This window comes from Tiliqua scincoides, chromosome 4, assembly GCF_035046505.1.
Source record: "Tiliqua scincoides isolate rTilSci1 chromosome 4, rTilSci1.hap2, whole genome shotgun sequence".
NCBI classification, from domain to species: domain Eukaryota; kingdom Metazoa; phylum Chordata; class Lepidosauria; order Squamata; family Scincidae; genus Tiliqua; species Tiliqua scincoides.
In genome coordinates, this window is record NC_089824.1 from 61,855,479 (window position 1) to 61,880,050 (window position 24,572).

At 43.7% G+C, this 24,572-nt stretch overlaps 1 protein-coding gene across 3 annotated transcripts in view; it reads left to right on the forward strand.

The window, feature by feature from the left end:
- Positions 1-24,572, forward strand: part of LDLRAD4 (low density lipoprotein receptor class A domain containing 4) — a 370,927-nt gene that overhangs the window by 129,529 nt on the left and 216,826 nt on the right. For all 3 annotated transcript variants that reach the window (XM_066623784.1, XM_066623783.1, XM_066623785.1), the window contains one exon: positions 17,546-18,034. In XM_066623784.1, coding sequence (XP_066479881.1) covers positions 17,995-18,034 — 40 coding nt within the window. In that variant the 5' untranslated portion in view covers positions 17,546-17,994. The remainder of the gene's footprint in view (positions 1-17,545; positions 18,035-24,572) is intronic.

Genomic DNA, 24,572 nt, shown 5'->3' on the forward strand with positions numbered 1-24,572 from the left:
TGAGAACTCTGTTTATTTGGAGGGAAAGGTGGAATATCAATAATCTAAAATAAGTAAATTAAAGAAAATCATGTATTTGCAGCACAAATAGGCAATAATACAGGATCCAATTTAATTATACCCTTCACAACCTTTCCTATTCAAATCAATAGAATGAGCACATAAGCTAGTAAAAATTGCATGAATGCTATGGAATGCAAAAGTATACCAATAAAATCTCAGGCAACTATAAATATAATATCCAGCTACCGAAATAAAATAATGACTGGCTATGTGTTTAAAAACCTAGCTCATTTCCCCCTTATTTTTTTTAAGTATGTTTATGAGCAACAGCTTGTGATTTGTAGCTAGCCAGAAAACGTAAACAAAACTAAAAAAATTCAGCCGTTTTCCCTAAGGCATTTCTCAAAACCAGCAATGTAAGAGAGGTCACATCTGGAACAGGCAGGGATGGGCACTCAAGTCGTGAAGACTCAACTCAAGTTGCAAAAACACATGTTTTCTGTGACTTGTGTCAGCTTGAGTTACATGTCACTGACTCATGCCCTGACTTGCAACTCTGACTTGGACTCTGACTTGGAAAAGATTCATGACTTGTATAAACTTGAGTTATGAAGGCTGCAGTCCTAACTGCACTTTCCTGAGAGTAAGCCCCATTGAACAAAATAGGGCTATCTTCTGAGTAGACCTGCTTAGGATTGTGCCCAAAGACTCATAGTGTTTGTGCCAGCAACCTGGTTTGGTGTCTCTGTGTGCTTGCTTACTATTTTTTTTTTTTTTTTGCCACTCTCACATTGTCCTGAAAGACCTCATGGGTGATCCAGAAGCCGGCATTTAGACCACCAAGAGCAACCAACTTGATGGGAGGAGGGAAGGTTGGCTCCAGAAGGTGGGGGTGGAGGTGGAGGTGGAAAGGAGGAGAGAGGCTTAACAAGGCTGGGGGAAGGAACCAGAAGAAGGTGGGAGCAGCCCGGGGGAGGGGACTCTCTTGTCCATCTTGAAAGGAACAGACGATTGTCAAATGGATGGCCTGATTTTTTTCTCTGAACAACAGAGAGAAGGAGGAGCCCAGTGGACGAGGGGGGGAGGTTCTTTCAGTAGGAACAAATGCAAAGATTGCTCAGGGAGGGGGCAAAGAAGGCAGGCAAGAAGAAGTGAAAGAATGCCTCTGAATCTCATGGTTAATTTTCCATTCTTGCGTGGCAGGAACAACACACCTCCTCCTCCAGTTAATGAGGAGGAAACCTCATTGACTGATCACAATGGGGCTTGATTATGAGCTGCTGCAAAGGATATAATCATAAGCCTCCCAGCTACTACCGGAAACCCACCCTCCCACCTGCCACTTGAGTTACCTTATGGAGTATAGCTGTGATCCTGCACATGGAAGCCTGGGAGTAAGTCCCATTGAACTCAGTGGAGCTTTCTTCTTAGTTGAGATGCATAGGATGGGCTGTAAGTCTCTCTTATGACTTCTGGTAAGGGCAGAAGGCTGTTGCTCCAAAATGGCTGCATCCCTCTGTCTGTGTTTTTCTCTTCTTTCACTCTTCTCAGAATCTCTTCAGGCACCTTTCTAGGGCCAGAAAGCATTGCCTTAGATGCCCAATAGAAACTGCTCTTACTCCATAGGGTTTATTTAGGCATGTGTGAAACATTTAAAAATGATTTACAGTCATCAGCAGCCCAAACCAGTTTATGAAATAGGTTCCCATGATTGCTCTTCATATGTTGAAAGCTTGTGGTTTCATTAAGGCCGCCCAGTGGAAACATGACTGAGTTGAGCTGTGATTAGGGAGGGTGTAAGATGACTGGAATAGCCAGGTGGTTGGGAGGGGGCCCAGCGGTATTCAGGAAAGCAATGAAAAGTCTTCTCCTCCTTTGATGCATTCTTGTAAATTGCGAATAGTATCACAGTAACAGAAAATTTTAAAAATGACTTTGAAGATTTTTTTGATCAGAATAATTGGTATCAGCTGTAACTGGGAGAAACTGTAATTTGAAAGTGCTAGCACAGTAGTCTGTGATTAACTACAAGATTTTACTTGTAGAAGTAAAATACTTTCCCTGGCAAGGTAAATAATGGGCAGTTGTAAAAGTAACAAATATTGTCTTATCTTGTTTCTAGGCTTGTATTGTGAAAGCAACACATGTTACCATGCACTTGAAAATGAAAGCAAAATGGAAATAAATACAGTTGTGTGTTGGCATCCATGGGGGTTCGGTTCCCAGAACCTCTGTGGATGCCGAAGCTCACGGATAATTGAATCTGTGAGTCAGGGCATGCTAACCCTCCAAATGCAACTGGAGCTGCAATGATCCACTTCCCGCTCATACACATCCCTCCCTTCCTTGCTCCTCACGCAATTTCTTTATAGCTGGCAGCTTCTTTGTAGTTATCAGTGCAGGACTTCCAGCTTTATCTACGGGTCAGTGTGAATGAAGGAGCCCCTTCATTTGTACAGTCCATCTAAATAACATCAGAAGTCTTGCACTTCCGAATCTGATGAAACCACGCAAGAAGCACAGTAGAGCTCTTTTCTAGAGTGCTGCAGCTGTGGCAGAAACATGGGGCAGTACACCAGGCCATGTCAGCCCTGTCTGGGGCCTATATATCACAATTGTTAGATTTCATTTTGTGGGTTGTTTTAAAGATAACCAATAAAGTGAGATATCTAGAAAAACATGGGGAAAGAGGATTGTTACTGGACCCTAATGGTTGATCACAAGCAGTTTCCAGTAGGGACATGATACTCATTCCACACTATGCAGCCAAAATAACAATGGACATGTAAGCTGAAGGAGGGCAGCAGTCTTCCCGAGAGAAAGCATGCTTTTGAGTACAGGTGTGCACCCTTTGTGACACAGCAGCTTACACTGGCATCGCATATCCGACGACGACATGTAGTCACGTGGTTGTCAGGGGGCGCACACCCCCACCCTCTGAATGTGAGGGGAGCTCTGCTCCCCTTGCCTCTGGAGAGTTGTCTAAGCCACCCAGAGATGGGGCACATCCGAACGCTGCCTTTACAAGGCTCAGACTGAGGGAAATTGCATCCCGCATGTGATTTCTGGTTTCTTCTGTGAAACAGGAAGTTGTGCAAGAGACGCAATTTCCTTCAGTCTGAGCCTTGCAGAGGCTGCACTCGGACTTACGGTGCCTCTGGGAAGTTCAGATGACCCTCCGGAGGGGAGGGGAAGAGAGGGGAGAGGAGCAGAGCATCCCCTTCCTTGAGGAGGGTCTGTGTTGCGTCAAGCATTGCTTGACGATGGGAATGGCAGTCCTGGTCCCCGTCGTTAAGTGGCACACAACTATATTGGCAAATGTGAAATCCACACAACAGAATTGCCTCTATGAAGCCACACATCTTTATTTTTTTAAAACAAACATGTTAATGAATAGAAAAAACTTTCTGGAAAAGTTCTGAGTTTTTCTGTAAGTACCTTCTCAAGATCTCTGACTGTATTCTCAGTGGAGCTCTTCCGTAATAGCAAATTACAGCAAAATGTGCCTGCAAATAAGGGTATTGGTTTTGGATGTGGGAAGCCATGAAGGCAATTTTGAGCAAGTCTCTGTGGTTTGCCTCACAGAGTTATTGTAGCAATAATAGAAGAAATAAGAATTACAGTAGACCCACACTTTACAAATGGCTCACTTTATAATGGACTCTCTGTAGTACAGTACAGCAGGGTTCACTATACAGTTGTTCTTCAGTCGTTGTGTTCGACTCTTCATGACCCCATGAACCCCAGCAAGCCAGGCCTCCCTGTCTATGCTAACTTCTGGAGTTTGTCCAAATTCATGTTCATTGCCTCAGTGACACTATCTAACCATCTCATTCTCTGCTGCCCCCTTCTCCTTTTGCCTTCAATTTTTCCCAGCATCAGGGTATTTTCTAAAGAGTCCTCTCTTCTCATAGATGACCAAAGTATTTAAGCTTCAGCATCTGTCCTTCCAATGAACAGTCAAGTTTGATTTCTTGCAGGATTGACTGATTTGATCTCCTTGCATTCCAGGGACTCTCAAAAGTCTTCTCCAACACCATAATTCAAAAGCTTCTATTCTTTGGCACTCAGTCCTCCTTATGGTCCAGCTCTCACAGCCATACATTACTACTGGGAAAACCATAGCTTTGACTATACAGACCTTTGTCGACAAGGTGATGTCTCGGCTTTTAATTAAGTTGTCTAGGCTTACCATAGCTTTCCTCCCAAGAAGCAAGCGTCTTTTAATTTCTTGGCAGCGATCTCCATCTGCAGTGATCTTGGAGCCCAAGAAGATAAACTCTCTCGGCTTCCATTTCTTCCCCTTCTGTTTGCCATGAGGAGATGGGACCGGATGCCATGATATTAGTTTTTTTAATGTTAAGTCTCAAGCCACATTTTGCGCTTTCGTCTTTCACCCTCATCAAGAGGTTCTTTAGTTCCTCCTCACTTTCTGCCATTAGAGTGGTATCGTCTGCATACCTGATGTTATTTATATTTCTCCCGGCGATCTTAATTCCGGCTTGTGATTCAGCCAGCCCAACCTTTTGCATGATGTACTCTGCATATAAGTTAAATAAGCAGGGTGACAATATACAACCTTGTCGTACTCCTTTCCCAATTTTAAACCAATCAGTTATTCCATATCCAGTTCTAACTGTTGCTTCTTGACCTGCTTACAGTAGGCACACAATTGCTGCCAACAGGTGATAGATAAGCCAATCAGTAATGCAAATGCAGCATCTCAACAGCAGTGTTTTTAACAGCATGGCTTTCTGTTTAGAGGGAACAATATAGTCTTGTCGTTTGTGTTTTATAATTACAACATTGTGTAAACTGATAACCATGGCCCCCAGTGGCATAGCTAGGTCATTTGACATCCGGGGCCCATACATTTTTGTCACCCCAGACAACATAATTAATTATTTAATTATTAATTATATTAATTATTAACTAATTAAATTCACATTTTTATACCACCGTTTTTCTAAGCAGCTTAGGGTGGTGTACATGGTTCCTCCCCTTATTTTGTCCTCACAGCAACCCTAGGTGAGATAGAGATAATAGTCATGACATGAAATGAATAATAACAATGGCCAGAAAACAAATGCAGTGAATATTTCCCCACAAGCAATGGATGAAATTCTGCATCAATTTGTTTATAAAATGATGGTATTATTCCTAAAAGCCTGGGTTTCCAGAATTTTGGTCCCTAGAGTGTCACCCCCTCCAAGATGTCTCATTGGCCCGTTTTGAGTTAAGGCGGTGGTTCTCAAACTTTTAACACTGGGACCCACTTTTTAGAATGACAATCTGTCTGGGACCCACCGAAAGTGATGTCATGGCTGGAAGTGTCACCATCAAGCAAAATAAAATAAATATGAATAATTAAATTAAAGAAAAACAAATAAATAAGGGGAAGCCAGCCCTGTGAATTGTTTCCAAACCAAGTGAATTGTTTCTGTAGCCTGCCTGCAATTACACCCATCCCAGGGGTGGATCCAGAGTTTGTGTTTGGGAGGGGGGGTCCATGAGCACTAGTTTAACTCCAGAGCCCAGGTCAACCAAGCAGATAGACCTGGGCTCCTACCTGGACTTGGAGCCCTGATCTACCTTCTAGGTAGACCAGGGCTCCCAGTTGAACCTGTGGCCTCTATGGATTTGCTATGTGGGTAGACTGAGGCTCCCAGTCTGACTGCTATGTTGGATGCCCCACCCAGTGGGTGCTCCCTTTTCTCCTAACTTTGCTCCCCATTCCAGCAGGTACCCTTAAATTTACACACAAGTTAAAGGTGTTTGGATGCATAGAGTTGGACATACCTTTATAATCATTATAATATGAAATCTGTAATACTCGGAATGGCACATTTGCATAGGATATTTTTCAGGGACTATAATCAGTGCATCCAATCCTGCAAGCCTGTCATAAAACACCACCTTCTCTTCTGGGGTTCAGCTCCCTATATTTCCAGTTTTGCATTTGACAGCAACACAGATCTCTCCAATGTAAATATGCCCAGAAAATGATCCTGTCCTCATATCATATTTAAATCAGACTCAAAACAAAGGTGTAGCTAATCAGTTACAAACACTTCCAAACAGGATTATTTAGCCAGATTTCTGCTTCTTCTTCAAGCCCATAGCACAGTTAGGGCGCAATCCTAATCCCTTATGTCAGTGCTTTCCAGCACTGACATAAGGGCAATGCAGCTCCAAGGTAAGGGAACAAACATTTCCTTCCTTTCAGGAGGCCTCCGTGAGTGACCCCCAACTGCAGGATGCAGCACATGTCCCATTGGCATCGCTATGCCAGTGCTGGAAAGCACTGACATAAGGGGTTAGGATTGCGCCCTTTATGTGGAAAGTCTGCTTTGGAAACTTAATGTGGAAAGCCACAGGTCTCCTATGCCTTTAACAGGGACATTCTATGACAGCAGCTGTTCTTTTTGCACCACGGACCAGCTAATCTAATTAAGGGTCCAATCCTATCCAACCTTACAGCACCAATGATGCTGTAATGTAGCCCCAAGGTAAAGGAACACATGTTCACATACCTTGAGGAGGCCTCAGTGCGGCTGCCCCTCCACTGTAAGATGTAATGCATGTCCCATTGGTATAATTGCACCATTGCTGGAAAATTGAATAGGATTGGGCCCCCAGTTCATGGTAGGAAAGCCTGGGATTCTGAGCTGCCCTCCTTTCTTCTCCTCTTCTCTATGTTCTCCTCGTCTCCTCTTCTCTATGTTCTTTTTGGGAGGTGCTTAACAGCCAAGGTGAAAGTGAACTGAATAGGAAGGTTTGCTTATGCTTTGACTTTTCAACTGGTTCTAATATGTTTAAGTATGTGTCCTAATAGCTCCAGCTGGCTAACTGAAGTTCTTGCCAATGGGGGGGGGGGGGACGGGACAAACAGCTGTCTGAGAGACATCCAACCCTATGCATGTCTACTCAGAAGTCAGTCCCCTTACTCACTGGGGCTTCCTCCCTGGAAAGTGCAGAGAGGGGAAGCCTCAGAGCCCAGCAGGCCAAGAAGCAATGGCCCCCCCTTGGATCCGTGCATGCCCCCCCCAAATAAATCAGTGAAATTTTCAGCTGTCCCCAGAGCCCACCTTACCTGCTCAAGTCTCTGTTTTATTCTTGGGGGGGGGGGGAGTGCTGCCTTCTGGAACATGTGTTGAGCTCAGCTTTCATGAGATTGGGACCAGGCTGCTAGCCTTGCACTCTCCTATCCCCAACTTGACCAGGAGCCAAGTAAATGCGACTGTGTGTGGGTTACTTTCGCTTTCCATAGGGCTCCATACATTTGCCTGCTTGGAAGGAGTGACCTCCTTCTTGGGTGATTTTTTGGGGCTGCGTTCATTGGATCGGGACCATTCTTGTGTCGTTGGATTCCTCTCAGCCTGCCCTTTCCGACGCATTAAGGCACGTCCGCCTACTCACCAGTAAACACGCGATATGGCTCGGTTTCGTTTTCCATAGGGCTCCATGCATTTTTTAGTTTCTGGCTTTTGGTGACTGGACAGGACAGCAGTCCCCCACCCCATCCCACCCCACCCCACAGGGCCACTGGTGTAGCTAGAGAGGGGGTGGCATACGAAGTTTTGCAGGGAGCCTACCTGCAGCATGCAAGATGGCTCCAAAGGGGAGGGGAGGAGCCGCTTTCACGCGGTAGGGCGGCTCCCTGCAAAATGTAAGGTACTGCTGCACAGCGTCTGGCGCCGCCAGGCTCCCCGTGTCCGCAGCTGTTCACAAGGAGGAGGCTGGAGATGCCACACGTGCTTGGCCAGCCCCCAGCACACTTGCCTGAGCTCTGGGCTGGAGGACTCCCAGCGAACAGAGGCATCTGGCCTCGCCTCAGGGGCTGTAACCTGGGGCGGACTGCCCCTGCCGCCCCTCGCTAGCAACGCTTCTGATGGCCCCTAAAGGGTGTATGAGGCACTTTTAAAATAACCTATTAGAAAGAGAAATAGCTGAGTTCAGTGGCAAAAAAGTTCAACTTCTGAGGTTTTGGAACATTTACCAAAAAAATAATAATAAAATAACATGTTATTGGGTTCACATTACAATGTTTTTCTACTACAGTTGTGTCTCCTGAATGGATTGCCATTGTAAAGTAGAGGTCCATTGTGTAAGCACATTGTACATTGACATGTACTTTACTAATAATTTTAATCAAGTAGAATGAAATTAACTGTTTCAGAGAATGCGAACGAATGTTTTTTCTTTGTCTTAGGTGATTGTGAAGGATGCTTAGTTGATCCAATGGCATAGCTAAGGGGGTGCAGAGGGTAGCAGTTGTACCTGGCATCAAGCTTTTGGGGGGCAACAAGCTGAGCTTGACACTAGTGACCAAAATTGTGAAAATCTTGGTATGTATGAATAATACCATTATGGTATATATCACTGGAAAGGTAATTCGACAGAGACTTGCCCTAGAGCAAAGGAACAAATGTTTCCTTACCTTGAGGAGGCCTCCAGGACCCCAAACTCCTCCACGGGATCCAGCAGCTGCCCCCTTGGTGCAGCTGCATTGGCACATGGGGAATTAGGTTAACCCCTGCTAATTGGGTAAGAGGTACTTTTTCAAGTGGGTGCTCCTTTTTTTTAGCAGGGGGAGAGTAACTGGCCCACCTCACCCCAGCACGGTCTGTTCTAGTGGCTGTCTGCTGGTATTCCTTGGCATCTTTTAAGATTGTGAGCCCTTTTGGGACAGGGAGCCATTTAGTTATTTGATTTTTCTCTGTAACCGCTTTGTGAACTTTTAGTTGAAAAGCGGTATATAAATACTGTTAATAATTAATTAATAATAGGTTGGATTGGGCTGTAAGGCTTTTAACTAGAAACTCAGTTTAGTTTATCGTGCTTACTATACGGGGGGGGGGCATATCCACGGATCCCATATTTGCAAATTCAGTTATATGTGGATTGGGTCTGTCGTTCCCCCCCCCCTGCAGCATGCGTACCCCTGCACACATCCCCTCCTGGATGGCTTCCCCTTATAAGGCATTAAAAACATCACTCTCAGTGAAACCGGAAGTGGGGTTATTTGAGCTATACAGCTCAGTCTCAGCCCATCAGAGGCCGGGGATGGACATCCTCGGTCTCTGCTGAGTTCAGACTCCTCTCCAGAGGCAAGGGGAGCAGAGCTCCCCTCACCTCCGGGGGGGGGCAGCCCCCGGATCGTGGGGATGGGTGTTTGCCCATATTCACAGTTTCAGGTATCCGGGGGGGTGGGTGGGTTCTGAAACGGAACTCCCATGGATAAGGGGGCATGCCTGTTTAGAGTTTTCTTCTTTAAAATACCATTATCATTCAAGGAGGGGATGACCTTTTGGGGTACTTTCTATTAGCCCTGTACTATTGGGCACTTACATCAGCAGAAATTCCGTTCCACTACTAGTAACTGCAGCAGAAATATCTTAAAAGGTGCAGCGCCAGCAGCCCCGTATGCGTGGCCATGGCTCCGGAGCACTGATGGTGAAGGTGGCAGTTTGATGGTGGGAAGGGAGCAGGGCAGGCAAGGGGCATGTGGAGGGTGGCAGCCGGCAGCAGCACTACACTTTTGGAATGCTATCCCCATTTTTATGACCCAGTATATCCCCTGTCCCTCCTTAGACTAGTGGTTGGGACTTTGAGAACCCTGTTAGTATTTGCAGGGGAGAGGATGGGGCAGCAACACAGTTGGGATGATCATGCTGCTGCCAGGGACGGAAGGTTTTTGTAAACTTTCCTGGGGGTTGCTGTGGCTCTGTGGAGGATCTGGAAAGCCTGGGACCCTCTCTGCTGCATTCGATGAGCCTCCAAACCACTGGAAAAGGTGAAAAAAAGCTTTTGGTTGTGAAACCAGAAGTGTTTTTTTTCTTTTTTTAACAGCTGTTTGGAGCTGCCGGGAGGGCTGCAGAGGGGGGTCTCAGGCTCCCCAGACCCTCCAGAGAGCCATAGCAAAACTCAGGTAAGTTTTAAAAACTCTTCCCTCCCCGGCAGCAGCACAATCATTTCAATCGTGTTGCTGCTGATTTCTGGGCCATTTCCCTTAAAGGAGAATGCCCCTTTTCCTGTTCCCCTGATGGGTCACGACTCACCAGTTTGGGAACCACTGCCGTAGACTAATGCAGAAAATTTGCTTGTGTAGGTAGCCTAAGAAGATGTAAGTAAAAATTTTTTACAAACCCTTCCCAGGCTGTCTGGTCACACTCCCCCCATTATTGCCTGAAGTGCACATTCTGTCATCATGGCTGCATGGCAAAGGATGGCATTGGGCTCTAGCTTATTTCTTTTGCTATGTGTGTTAAAAACTTTCTAGTGCATTATGTTTTCACTTTCCATCTGTAATTTCTTCTTTAATTCAGAAGTAGAGGTAGGTAGGAACAGTAGGTCAGGCAGATTTTGGATTTTTTTGGCCTGTCATGTGTAGATCTAGAGATGGAACATATGTGTCATTTCTGTTTTATAACAGTTTTATAACGTATTATATAAGAGCAATAAGTACTGGCTATAATCACAGATAAATTCATTTCATTCATATTGAAAGACTCTTTCAATAGAAAATACAAATACTCTTTTGGAGTTAGCCAATTCTGCATTGCAGAAAAGCATTGTCTGTCTCAATTCTATAAACGCTGGTGCCTCAAACACCCTGCAGCTGATTGTGTCGCAGGTCTTTAGACTCTTTTTTCTTGTCTGGATAATGTTCTATTTGCACTTCTTTATTTAGCGCCCAGACGGAAGATGTTGACTACTGGGACAGTGTAAATAAATCATATTAATTTTTGCAGCATGGTTTGATGTGCAGGAGTAAACCAGAACTCACTCTGCCTACTAATGTGTATGAGAGATGATGAGCCTTTCCACTAGATCTCCTAAACAGCTGCTGGTCTCAAGAAATACACTTTTCAGCATTGGCTGATCCAACCTTCCATTAAGGTGTGAAATTCTATGAGTTAAACTGTTTTGTATGTAAATAAGCGTTTTATAGAGGAAACTTTTTTTTGTACAAGAGTTTGTCCCTTCGAGTTCCCTTTTCAAACCTAGAAACCTTATGCCCACTTCAGGCTAATTAGCTTCCCTTATTCAAATATAGACAGCCTTAGTTATGTGCAAAGCCCTGGTGAACTCCAGCACCTCTATGAAGGCAATCAGCAGGTAGCTCGCCTGTTCAAGCTGCAAGGGGTACTCCTTCCCCTCCTCTGCTCCTGTCAGCAGGTTCTCCGGCTGCAGTAGTGACACCTTGGTTCTCTGCTGTTTTGTGGCTCAGTAGCCGCACAACAGTCTCCAGCAATCTCCAGTGCCTGCACTGTGACAGCCCCGCACATGCACACATGCCTGCCCACCTCTGTATTTTCCCTCCTTCCTGCTACCTCTTTCCTTCAAACCCCCCCCCCCGGCAATGATTCATTCACCTTTATCTCCAAAGTCCTCTTTATCCCTACTAGGTTCCAGCTGTCAGCCACACCCATTGCAAGCAATAGTCCTGGTTTTAACTCGATGACTCCCAGATCTGTGGCCAACACAAGCGGCCACCGCTCACTCGCTATCTCCTCTGGGGAATCTTCCCCATTTCCACTACAGAGCCCAGTCATGCTGAGATGGTAAGAACCTCTTATGGAGTGAGAGGATTGTGTTGGCAACCTTCAGTCTCGAAAGACTATGGTATCATGCTCTGAAAGGTGGTTCTGGAACAGCATCTAGTGTGGCTGAAAAGGCCAATTCGGGAGTGACAATCCCTTCCACACTGGGAGCAAGTGCAGTCTGTCCCTGGTCTGTCTCCCTGGCTATGGGCCTTCCTTCTTTGCCTCTTAGCCTCAGACTGTTGGTCAAGTGTCTCTTCAAACTGGGAAAGGCGATGCTGCCACAAGCGGGCCGCTCAGAGGCCAGGGTTTCCCACTTGTTGAGGTCCACTCCTAAGGCCTTCAGATCCCTCTTGCAGATGTCCTTGTATCGCAGCTGTGGTCTACCTGTAGAGCGCTTTCCTTGCACGAGTTCTCCATAGAGGAGATCCTTTGGGATCCGGTCATCATCCGTTCTCACGACATGACCGAGCCAACGCAGGTATCTCTGCTTCAGCAGTGCATACATGCTAGGGATTCCAGCACGTTCCAGGACTGTGTTGTTTGGAACTTTGTCCTGCCAGGTGATGCTGAGAATGCATCGGAGGCAGCGCATGTGGAAAGCGTTCGGTTTCCTCTCCTGTTGTGTGCTAAGAGTCCATGACTCGCTGCAGTACAGAAGTGTACTCAGGACGCAAGCTCTGTAGACCTGGATCTTGGTATGTTCCGTCAGCTTCTTGTTGGACCAGACTCTCTTTGTGAGTCTGGAAAACGTGGTAGCTGCTTTACCGATGCGTTTGTTTAGCTCGGTATCGAGAGAAAGAGTGTCAGAGATCGTTGAGCCAAGGTACACAAAGTCATGGACAACCTCCAGTTCATGCGCAGAGATTGTAATGCAGGGAGGTGAGTCCGCATCCTGAACCATGACCTGTGTTTTCTTCAGGATGATCGTCTGTCCAAAATCTTGGCAGGCCTTGCTAAAACGATCCATGAGCTGCTGGAGATCTTTGGCAGAGTGGGTAGTGACAGCTGCATCGTCAGCAAAGAGGAAATCACGCAGACATTTCAGCTGGACTTTGGACTTTGCTCTCAGTCTGGAGAGGTTGAAGAGCTTTCCATCTGATCTGGTCCGGAGATAGATGCCTTCTGTTGCAGTTCCAAAGGCATGCTTCAGCAGGACAGCGAAGAAAATCCCAAACAAGGTTGGGAGTGAGAGGATTAGGCCTTTGGCAAATCTACAACTGCACCACTAGATCCTTTTTTCCCTCTTATTTTTTTGACTTCATCAATTCTTAACTTATTCAGTGGTAACTAATTTGGTGTTGTGCTTACAATGAATAGCCGAGTCCTTTGTCTGGTGGTCTGGAACTTGAACCAGGAACCTCATGGCCTGAGGTTGAGACCTAGCTTGAGAAGCCACCTAGGTCTATGCCCACTCAAGTCTGAAGGTGCAGTCATGTGCAAGGTGCACACTTCAAGGTGCAGTTGTGTGCAACATTGATTCTTGTGATGAGCAGCAACTGTGAAGTCCTTGGAATGGCTAAGCATAGATAGAATAAATCTTAGGGGGTCAGGTTTACTCCCCTTGCCTGGTCAGTATAGCAGCATGCAGCAGGTCCTTGCTTCTTGCTGCTTCGGCTTTCTCCATATCCTCTAAGCCTCAATTCAGGCATGGCTGCCTACAGTCCCTGTCAAAAGGCTTTTCTTCTTGAAGGCATCCTTTTCTGTCTGTGTAGTCAGGTCAAGGTGTCCCAGCATTATTATTTCTTTCTTTTTATCGGGTCAAAATAACTGCTGCATTTTTAAAATCTCAGTTGGGGGACCAGTGGGAAGGGAACAGTCATGGAAGTTCTTAGGAATGAGTGTTCCATCTTAGTACCAATATGAGTTTAATATTGTAATAACACTGTTGGATCCAACCTGAATTTTTCTGTAGGTCAAGCTGACTCCAACATTTTTGGAAATTGCCTTGTGAAGAAAGTGTTTGCTTCTGAATAGACCTCGGGAATGTCACATGGTCTGGCCATATCTCTGGAGGAGTGATTTTTTTTTTCTAGCTGTGCATTCACTTTTGCTTATTATCTCTAACCAATAGGCAGTTTCCCATGTTCATTATCCACAAAACGGATTATTCTTGTAGTGGAGAGCGCAGATATGTGATCCAGCATTGAAAGCCATATAAATCAGCTTCCATCTTCTGTAAAAAGATTTCATAAAACAGATTAGCTATTATCTTTATAATGAAGGAAAAGAAATGAGCTGTGATGGAACAAGCAGGGTATTTTAGTGTTATGGTTCCCAGTATGAGGCTGGTCTCTGAAGGAACTAAGAGCAGTTTCCAGCAGAGAGATAAACACTTTTCTGATTTGTCTTAGCCGTGGAAGACCTGCAAGACCCAAGAGGTCTTGAACAAGACTCTGGCAGACCAGTCCAGGCATCTACAGCTGCATCACAGTGTAACTTGCAGGGTAAGGGAACTGCTGGTCTGGTCTTTCAGCACCACTGCTATAGATACCCAGAGGGGTGGTTCAGTGTCAGCAGCCAAGCAGTGGTCAAGTAACACAAGGGGACGATAGGGCTGTATAACAACATTCTGGTTACTTTGGCCTGGTTCTTCGATATGGGCAACTCAAGCTGAGTTGCTCCCAGGCTCCTGGTTAAAGCCCCACTTAGCAAGCTTTATTGCCAGCTTGCTTCGTGGCTGGACAATAACAAGCTGACCCACCTCTGATGAGCGAAGGAAACTGTTTGAAAGTTTGCTTACCTCCTTTTTTATTGAATGGCAGTTCAAAAAGCTAGTATGACTGTGCTGTATTTAATATAGTTTTGAGGTTTCTTTCTTTGAATCTTCCCTTCTATGAAATACTTTTTAAAAAATGCAAAGGACCCAGGTATTGATTCCTCTCTTTTTCATTTTTCTGGCTGTTGCAGGCCTGGACCGTCCTGCTTTTTCTGTGTTGTGCCTGTTGCAAGCTGCAAACTTTTTGCTTTGTTTTCATTTGTTTACAGAGGCTCCCATAATGTGTCTTTCTGCTTTCATAAATGTTGCAGAATTAGAGAACCCCCATATAGAGTTTTGATTCTAAAAGAAAAATGTGGTTTCAGACAGTGGTAAAAGAGTTCCTCCAGTTCCATTTCGAAGGAAGGGAGAATCCGTATCTATACAGAGAAAGTTCTTCTGCTTACATTTCCTTTGAAGGCCAAAGGTCTTTGAGCCAGACAACCTTTGTTTTTGATATAAAAGGCTTGCAGTGATATAGTTGGGGAACCTATGGTCTCTAGGCTCTTATGACTGTGTTGTTTTAAAATAAATGGCATTCCTGGGTGTTGCTGGCTGTTTGTTTATGTCTCTGTGTTTATAAAACCAAAGTCTGATTTCTGGTTTTAATTTCTAAAATGCACCAAAGTGCCTTTGACACTATTGGAATCAGAACATTCCAGGCAGCAATTACAATCGCAAGTGATTTGCTGTTTGGAGACTGTATCACATTTTTCCAGATACAAAATATTACGCTGAGTTCTGAAAAAATATTATATTTTTACCAAAAGAAAATGCCACCTCAAGGAAAGAAGTACTGTGCTCAACAACCAGGATGCAAATCTTTATTACTCATGTAGACACTCACAAAAGGCCACACACGCACACATCCCTGGGGCCATTCTCTAACACTGTCATTTAGCCAACCCCGCTCCAGAGGGCTATCTTTGTTCCAAAGAAGAACCACCAATCAGATTCACAAGTGACTGTGCATCTGGCTGGTGATATTTCTTAGTTGCTTTCAAGGCTCTTCCCTTTGTTTTTCTAAAGAAGAATCACAATGTTCATCCTTTACCTTATTCTTTCTTAGTGACTGTATACTTAAGCATTGGTAGACTTGATCATATGGCTTTCAGATGAACAAGGAGGCAGCAATAGTGACACTACTACTTTCTTAGGAGGCTTGCAAAAATCAAGAGTGAGACCAAACATGTTTATTTTCCTGGGATATTCTATTTTCTTCTGTGTATGTTTGGTCTTTGTCATATTAAAAACCAGTGGACATGCTGCATAAATGTATCAAACTCAAAGTGTGATAATAAGCTGTTTGGGAGGGAAGAGGTTCCTATGTGTACTAAGAACATGCTGTGTTCAGACTGGATGTGAAATGTTCGTATATACTTTCCTGCAAATAAAAAATGATACTTTTACTTTATGTAAACTCATCTGTTTGTCTAGGTTTTCTAACAAAATATTTCAGAGTTGTTGAGGAACTTTGTGTTAGAAGACAAGATGCAAAAGTACCTGTAGATGTTTTGCAAAGGTGCTAACCCCCTAAGTATATCCAGGGGTGGTAATTGAAACTTGATTAAATTTGAATCCATTTTGAAGCAAAAAGATGCACTGATACCTGGTTAATCCAGTATTAGTATTTGTGGCCTGCAAACAGCTTGATACAAATTAGCATGCAGACAACTGACAGTCCAATCCTAAGCATGTCTGCTTAGAAAGTCCCACTATGTTCAGTAGGGCTTACTCCCAGGAAAGTGTGAATAGGATTGTAGCTTGTGCAGGAGCATCACCATGCAACAGTGTATGGGTTCTATGAACAGATACCTCTTTATTTCCCCTCACACCATAGTCCCTATCAGTAGAGGCCTAGTTGCCTGGGTTCAGGTACGGTGGGCAGATTTCCCATATTCTCAGTTGTATATTGGAATGCAGCACTAGATTTTTTTCTTCTTCTAAAACTAATGTTGACCATTCATTTCACATCAGAGAACATAAAGGGTTGTAGTTGAGGGCAATGGTGGCTTAATAAGGACCAAATTCTATCCTCTTTTCCAGTGCTGGTGCAGCTGTGAGCATGAGGCATGCATGCACTGCCTCCTGTGGTGGGGAGGCAGTCACAGAGGCCTCCTCAAGGTATGGGAACATGTGTTCCCTTACCTCAGGGCTGCATTGCGGCTGCACCACTGGTGGAAAATTGGGTAGGATTGGGCCCTAAATCAGTAACTCCCCCTGTTACTATAGTTCCAGAGTTAGGCTGGGGTATTCATTTTGGCTTACCCAAAACATCCCAGTGCAACCTTCTTACATTCTTCTGTGCTAGTCAGTGATTGACATAAAATTTATATGGCAGCGTAACTGGCTGTATTCAGGGCAACAGTTGAGAGAGAAGGGAAACCTATTCCTTCTTTAAATCTCAGACAGCAGCATCTGGGAACAGTGAAGCTTTTTCTCCAGCTATATGTGTCCCAGGTTACACTGAGATTGTGCTATAAAATTCAATGGGAGCTCCTAGTGTATAGGAAAAAGTAAGCAACTGAGGTGAGGCTCAAAATTTGGCCCTTAGCCCTCTTTGACTATGCTCCAAGGTGTGTGCCTTTCCCTAAGTTACCATTTACTTAAATGGGAAAAAGTAAACTACTATTCCCCGGGTGCCACTCAGTTTGCTAACGACAATGTTGCCTAATTTTCATAGTGGAAATTAAGTTTAGTAACATGAGTTTTAAGAGTTGTCAATACAAGAGTTGTCTCTGGCCTTCTAAGATGTATATACATATATTCTCTCTGACAAGATTTTACCTTAGAAAGTATATATCACTAGCACCCCAGTGTATCTAATGTTTTGCATCCTGTTTTGTAAGAGAGGCTTATAAAGTGGCAATGATAAGACCTGATAAAATGATAATTATCATAAAATGATAATTCAATGATTCTACTTTTTCCTTTTAACTGCAATTTTGTTGTTGTACCACTGCTGCCATCTTTACTAAATATGACTTTTGAAATGTAAATCATATCATGTTCAGAGATGCATATTGACAGCTTCAGCACTCACTCCTTTGCACTTCAAAGCATTATGCAGTCACACTTTGCATCTGAGCAAAATTGTAATATTTTCCTTCTAAAGATCCCCTTTAATGTGTCCAATCAATCCTTGCTAAATGGTGTCGGTGTTTGTGGTGATACTCTGAATTTTGTGAAACTTGCTTAAAGTCATTAGGAAATATCTTTTCCCTTTTTAATTTCCCAGCTTACCTGAAGGAAAGGTGAAGCCCAACAAGGAACACAGAAGACAAGTGAAGGCCACTACTAGCTGAATGCACAGGAGAGTAAGCAAGCAAGGAAACAGAAGCAATGACGCTACCAGAGCAGAGGATTAGAACTAAATTTTGAAAGACACATTTAAAATTCTCTCGGAATGACTCCTTTCCTTTGCACGGACACCATGGCTAAAAATCTCTGGCAGGACGGTTGACGCCCCTGACCCACACTTGCCATTTGAGGTTGACACATATCCCTTGCCCCAGGTTCAAAGGACCTGTGAGAAGGTGGAGTTTGGTTGATGCCACATGCTGGACTGGGGAAAAGAAATGGACATTGACAAGCGAAGATGGAAGTAACTTGACAGCTTCAAGTCTCGAAGTTGCTCTGTAAAGGACAGGTTAAGACTGGAATCCCAAGCTTTATTGGAAGGGCAGTATGCAGGAAGCTGGTTTTCAGGCCACGAATGCTTTCACAGGTAAGTGTTTTGTTATGATTGTGAGATAATTATGTTTTGCTTGCAACCAAATGCTTGTTATAGTGTATGTCAGCCACTCATTTATGTGAGAAAATGAAAAACTGGTTTCTGTAGCCCAAGAAGCGGCTGCCTTATCTTTTGGCTCTGTTCATTTCAAGATGTGCAGATTTGGGAACTATCTACCTGATTCTTCAGATTGAGGAGAAACAACCAGAAGAGGGAAAGAGACACGTGTGCATGTTACTATAAGCACATATTTTGTAAGCATATGCTTATATTTTTAAGGTTAAATAGAAGCCAGGTTGGGGAAAGTAGAGGGCTTTAACCCTACTCCCTTCCACACCATGATCTCAATCGAGATTGAGTTCCCTGTGACTGCTATTTGCCAAGGAAAAGACCTCCCATTGGCATCAATAAGTGTTCCTTTTCTTTGGTAAGTTGTAACCACAGGGAGCCCAAGCCTGATTGGGTCTGCAGCAAGAAGGCAGCATTAAAGTCCTCTCTCTAACTGCTGTGGTTCTGCTCCACAAAGGCTCATTCTGACTACTATTTAAACTTTTTAAAAATCAAGGATGTGCCTTCAAATCATATGCTTAAAGTACTATGAGATTGCTCATTGAAGTAGAGAGGCCTGCCCCCTGTAGCACTGTTCATTTGCATGCTGGTACTGGAGACTCATAGGTTATTTTTCTGTATTCTTAGACTTTTATACCAAAGTATAAACTGTAAGACCTATGGACAGAAGCATGTTTGTATATTTAACTCAATTCCTATCTAAGTTCCATGCTAGTGGGAAATCAGACCAAATTCCTATCTAGCTTGAAAAAGTTTTATAAAGACAGGTTCTCCAGGGGCTGGGCATGGAGACTGGGTGGTAGGCTGAGAAGCTATTAATGCATAATCCTCCAGCTATTTTTCATGCTGATATGTGCATGAAACATGGTAGAAGAATCTGGATATCTCAAATGTGGGAGAATGTGTTCTTCCTGTTCCCAAACTCCTATGCAGTTTTCCTGGAGTCTGGTCCTGAAGGCTGCAATAATCTTGTTAAAATCATTGTGTCTGCTATGGAGTAGGTGGATTGTGGAATATGTGCCTTGCCAAAGAAGTACCTAAACTTTGCCTGTTAAAGCTTACAGTTTTGTTTTCTTTGTTTGGCCAGAAAAGCCTGGGAAAACTATGAGCTATAGCCTGTGGTGACCCTCAGGGCAACAGTGGAGGCTACTTGGAGAAACGTGGGCTGTTATACAATGTGACTTGTAGACTTGGGAAAAATAAATTCATATGTGGGCTGAATTTTGCAGATAGGTTTCACTTCTTCAGATGCTGGATTTTCAGCAAGAGAAACTGGATGTGGTTTGCTTCTCTGTTAGTTTGGTGCAGGGTTTTTGGGAACCCTGCAATGAAAGGAAATAAATATCATTCAGGGTTACATTCTTTCCTTCACAGTTTGCCCTGGTGAAATTCTAGACAACATCATAACTTTTCTAAAGGAACCCTAGAAACACTGCTCCAACAAGGCAAGACAAAACAGAAAGTGGTTTTAAAATTCAGTTAGAATTCTGTTATTCAACATTTCTCTACAATACGTGTTGTGATATATTTTATAACCATAGCAACATAACAATTTAAGTATGTAAACTGCTTTTATTAAAATTTTTCAGTATTTCTGAAAATGTTAATGAAGTATATCTGGGCTGGAGCACCTTCCTTATGAGGAAAGGCTACAGCTTTTGGGCCTCTTTAGCCTAGAAAAGAGACATCTGAGGGGGAACATGGTTGAGACATACAAAATTATGCATGGGAAGGATAAAGTGGATAGAGAGGTGCTCTTTACACTCTCACATAACACCAGAACCGGGGGACATCCACTAAAATTGAGTGTTGGGAGGGTTAGGACAGACAAAAGAAAATATTTCTTTACTTAGCATGTGATTGGTCTGTGGAACTCCTTGCCACAAGATGTGGTGCTGGTGTCTAGCCTAGACGCCTTTAAAAGGGGATTGGACAAGTTTCTGGAGGAAAAATCCATTATGGGTTACAAGCCATGATGTGTATGTGCAGCCCTCCTGACTAGATGGGCCTATGGCCTGATCCAGTGGGGCTGTTCTTATGTCGCACTTTTCTCAAACCTTTTTTCCTGCTCCACCTTCATCAATTTTTAATCGTACTGCTGACTTTCACAACCCTAATATGTTACATGCCTAGGATTGCCAACATCTTGGCCAGCACCTGCTCTTGAACAATGAGCTTGCTTTGCAGAGTTTGACAAAGTAATATTAATTCCCATGTATTAAAAAAAGCATCGTCTGCTCCTTTCTTTGTACTGCATGCAACCTTACCTCTTTTCATAGATACCTGTGCCAGAAAAGTGGACTCAGACTGGCACAGAAGCTGACTAGGTTGGTTTCCGTTTGGTCACTTGGCAAATATGCACATCTCGGCAGCCCCACTACAAATTATAATGCCAATAATATGTGATAAGAGTAAGGTAAATGGGGTGTACACAGTAACGAAGAAGACTTCCTATCCCTTCCTTGGTCTTTACCTTCCACTCATCTAACCTCTAATTCTCTCTAACTGTCCCCATGGATCTCATAAAGTCAGAGGAGTAATCCGATGACCAGAAAGGCGGTATATAAATACCAAGTTAGTTATTATTATTATGTTTGATTGATGGAGATGGCAACAGAGGAATCCAGTAGTTGTCTCTAAGCAGCCTAAAACAGTGGAGAAACTCCAACTTGAGCAGCTTTGTTCTGGTGGTGTGTGGGTTCCTCGAATCTCACTGGCACCAAGAATCTTCACTGGGGACAGCATCCCTCCCATCCAAAACACTGATATTTTGACATTGACAAACTACCTCTCTAATAATATATTTGGAAATAGGGAGGGACGTTTGTGGTTGGATGGCCAGTTTCTCCTAGCCTAACTCACCTGACCTTTCCTCAGCCATCCCTTACTTTGTGCTAACATGAGTTTCTAGACCCGAGGCCTATGTGCCTGCACTACATAGAGGATTGTAAGGTTGAAGGTATTTGCTGCAAAACTTTTCAGTAAGCGTAGCTTGAAGCTTGAATTGTAAATCTGGCAAATAGGCTACTTTATTTCGAGGAATATGGCAATATTCTTGTATATTCGCAGGATGAAAAAGAATAGCAAGAAATGACAATTGCGTGTTCCTTTGGAAACACAGTAGCCAGGAGTAAGGCGTATCTGTATGACATTATTATGAGGTGCCTGTTTGTAAGTGACTTTAATAGTAGAAGTGAATTCTTAGGAAAGTATCAAAGAGTGCATTTAGAACATTTTAACATGTTTACATTTAACAGATGTGATCAGAGAGTAGTATTGCTATATTAGAGTGTGAGTTATGCCTTTATAGTCAAACTACATTACTACTTCTATGGTGTAATATAATATGATTTAATTATCTTTAGCTGCAGAGATTCACTTACTTTAACATAAGATCATAAGAGAAGCCCTGCTGGATCAGGCCAAAGGCCCAGCTAGTTCAGCTTCCTGTATCTCATAGTGGCTCACCAGATGCCTTAGGGAGCACACAAGATAACAAGAGACGTGGTGCCACTCCCTTGCAAGGGATTTCAAATGATATTTTTGTACCTGTCAGGACTGCAGTAGTAGCTGGGTGAAATGGGTTTTCCAGCAGTATATTTGCTTTGTACTGAATAACACAGAATTCACAATGGGCATGATTCAGGTCATACATTGCTCTTCCACTAAAATCAATGGTACCTTAAAGGGCTTAATTTTGATAGAACTGAATCTAATGCATCCTAACTTACAGCCCAATCCTGAGCTGCTACTGCCGTGGCAGTGAAAATGGCTGCTGCGGCATCCTGAGTACAACTGGGCAGGCGCTGCCGGCTCCTCGGGGGAAGGGGACGTTTGTCCCCTTCCCCTGAGTAAGGGACATAGCCCCACAAAGGGGCTACTTAATTCTACAGCAACCCTTGGTTTGCTGTGTGGGGTGGTGGACCTGACACAGAGGCTCAGGATCCAGTACAGCAGAGCTCCACTGATACCGCCTTCCTCCCACCCTGCCTCCTCCCCCAGGGACGTCTCCTCCCCACCCTCTCCTGGCCCTCCCTCTGTCTCCACCTGCCCTGGAACGCCTCCACCTTCCCCCCCCCCACGTCTCCACTCATCCAGGGCCTAGGAGAGGGGGGTAAAGGGGGAAATTTGTACCCAGGCCCAGGGTCAAAAAGGGGGCCCAGGAGCCAATGGAGGGGACCCAGAAATTTCCTGGAATATTACAGTTTCCTGTCTACTCAGACTTGTTGCCCGCATGGGATGCTGTGGACACTACCACAAGTGCATGGCTGCAGCTACTGAAAAGCCATATATGCTGAGCCAAGGAATGCATACATGACACTCCAGATTGTCAAATCTGGGAAGACACTGGACTGCTACAGTACCTCTTTTGCTTGTGGAGCTGCTTACCATGAAGAAGAGTATAGGAGCTCAGGGACACAGCAGCAGTACTGCAGAAGCAAGTTTTGGTATGCACAGGACACTTTCCATTCTACTGTGAGCCTAAATATGATGATGCTAATTTTCTGCATGATTTTCTATATTTAAAAGATTTGCCGCACTCATGTTTGCGACACTCACTGCTGCTGGACTCAGGATTGGGCTCTTAATCATAAAATAGACTAAAACAGGGTTTAAACAGGGTTTCTTAAACAAGTGGGTTGCAAACGCTTTCATCGAGTTGGCTCCAAATTGGAACCCTCCAGACACAATTGGAGGCTGCATCAGATGTTTGCGGGCCTCCAGAAGCAGCTAGAAAGTCACTTCCTGTTCACTTCCAGGTTTGTGAAAATTACGTCCGGTTGCTTCCAGAGACCTACAGAGATCTGGTAACAGAGAAGGAGGTGGGTCGTGGTGCCCTCCACCACAGAACTGGTGGGTCACAGCATGGGGAAGAAATAAAACCTCAATAGATCTAAATATTTTAACTTTGCAGAACTCAAGAAAGCTCTCAGGTGTGCACAAGCATGTTAAAAATAATTTCATATGATGAATACGAAGCTAGTGCCACTTTATTTTCTAAAATCAAATCATCACCCACCTTACCATATAAGAAAATACGAATAAACATTCGAATCTGTTCCACAGATATCTGTTTTACACTGCCAAAACTGTCGTTCAGCTGGCAAGAAAATGAATAACAGCCTTGAAATGAGTAATACATTACTTACTGGAACAAATATCGTACCATCTCAGACTAACACCAGGGTTAGAAAATGTATATCTATTCATTATTCAGTGCCACTTCATTTTCCTATTTTTACCTTGCCTTTCCGCACACAGGGGCCCTCAAGGCTCTCCAAATTCAACATTAATGAAACAAGCAAATGAAACAGCATCAACTAAACTTACTTTGAAAGTTAGTCCTCAGTTCGCTTTTGAACTGTCACTACGTGCTGCCAGCTGTGCCTGCCTTGACTAGTGTGACCTTCCTGTACACTAAGGAATTGCTCTTCTAGACATACTTCCCAGTCTATGAATGTTCAAGGTTAGTGTGTCATGGCTACAGTTTTCTCTTTGTCTCTTGCTTCCTCCAAGACATAGACTTCAGTCTGCTAGTCCTAGTTTAATCCCTATATATGAATGCTATAACTTTTTGGTTAATATTTCATATTAAAGTTTTCTTGATATTTTTGCAATTTTTAATATGATGGAGTAAAGCGTGGTTTGTTTCCTCAGATCATAAACTTTTTATTATCTGATTTGTCTTTTCACATCCCAAAGAATAAATAACTTAGAACAGAATGATTCTCAGAAGTTGATTTCTACTAAAAATTAGAAACATGAGATTTGTGCTGATAATGCTGCACAGAATTAGTATTAATTTATTTTTATTTATTTATTACAATGTATACAACCTTTCTCAGTAGACTTAAGGCAGTTTACATAAGCAAGCTGAACATAAATCCATTTTTCAATGAGGTTTTTACAAGTATTATTCCATGAGACCATCTCATAAAACCTCCATTTCACCTGGTGTTTCCTTTCATAGTGCAGTCATCATCCTGGCTGCTTGCTGTTGCACTTCCAAAGCTTATTCAGGCAGCTGCAAACCAAGCTTCAGACTAGCTTCTCAAGGATTGTCTTTTTGCCAGCAGACTCCACCGCAGTCTATTTGCAGAGATGCCAACAGCTTTGATCTTTCATCCAAGCAACTGATCCTGTTTAGCTTTTTCAGGCAAGGTGGCCGTCAACCTCCAGACCACACCTCCTGCCCCATTAATCCTCTTACTCAAAATCACTGAATATTTAAATGCTGCCTTTGATATAAGGTTGTGCTCAAAGTGGCTATGCAAAATAAAATATCAATAATAAATAGCAAGAGATAACAATCGTTACTGTAACAATAAATATAATGTCAGTACAGGGGCCCCCCCCATATCCACAGATTCTATATCTGTGGATTCAGTGATCCACAAATCAGGTCCTGGCCGCCCCTCGCACGCCCGCTCCAGAGGCGAGTCTGAGCTCAGAAGAAGGAGGG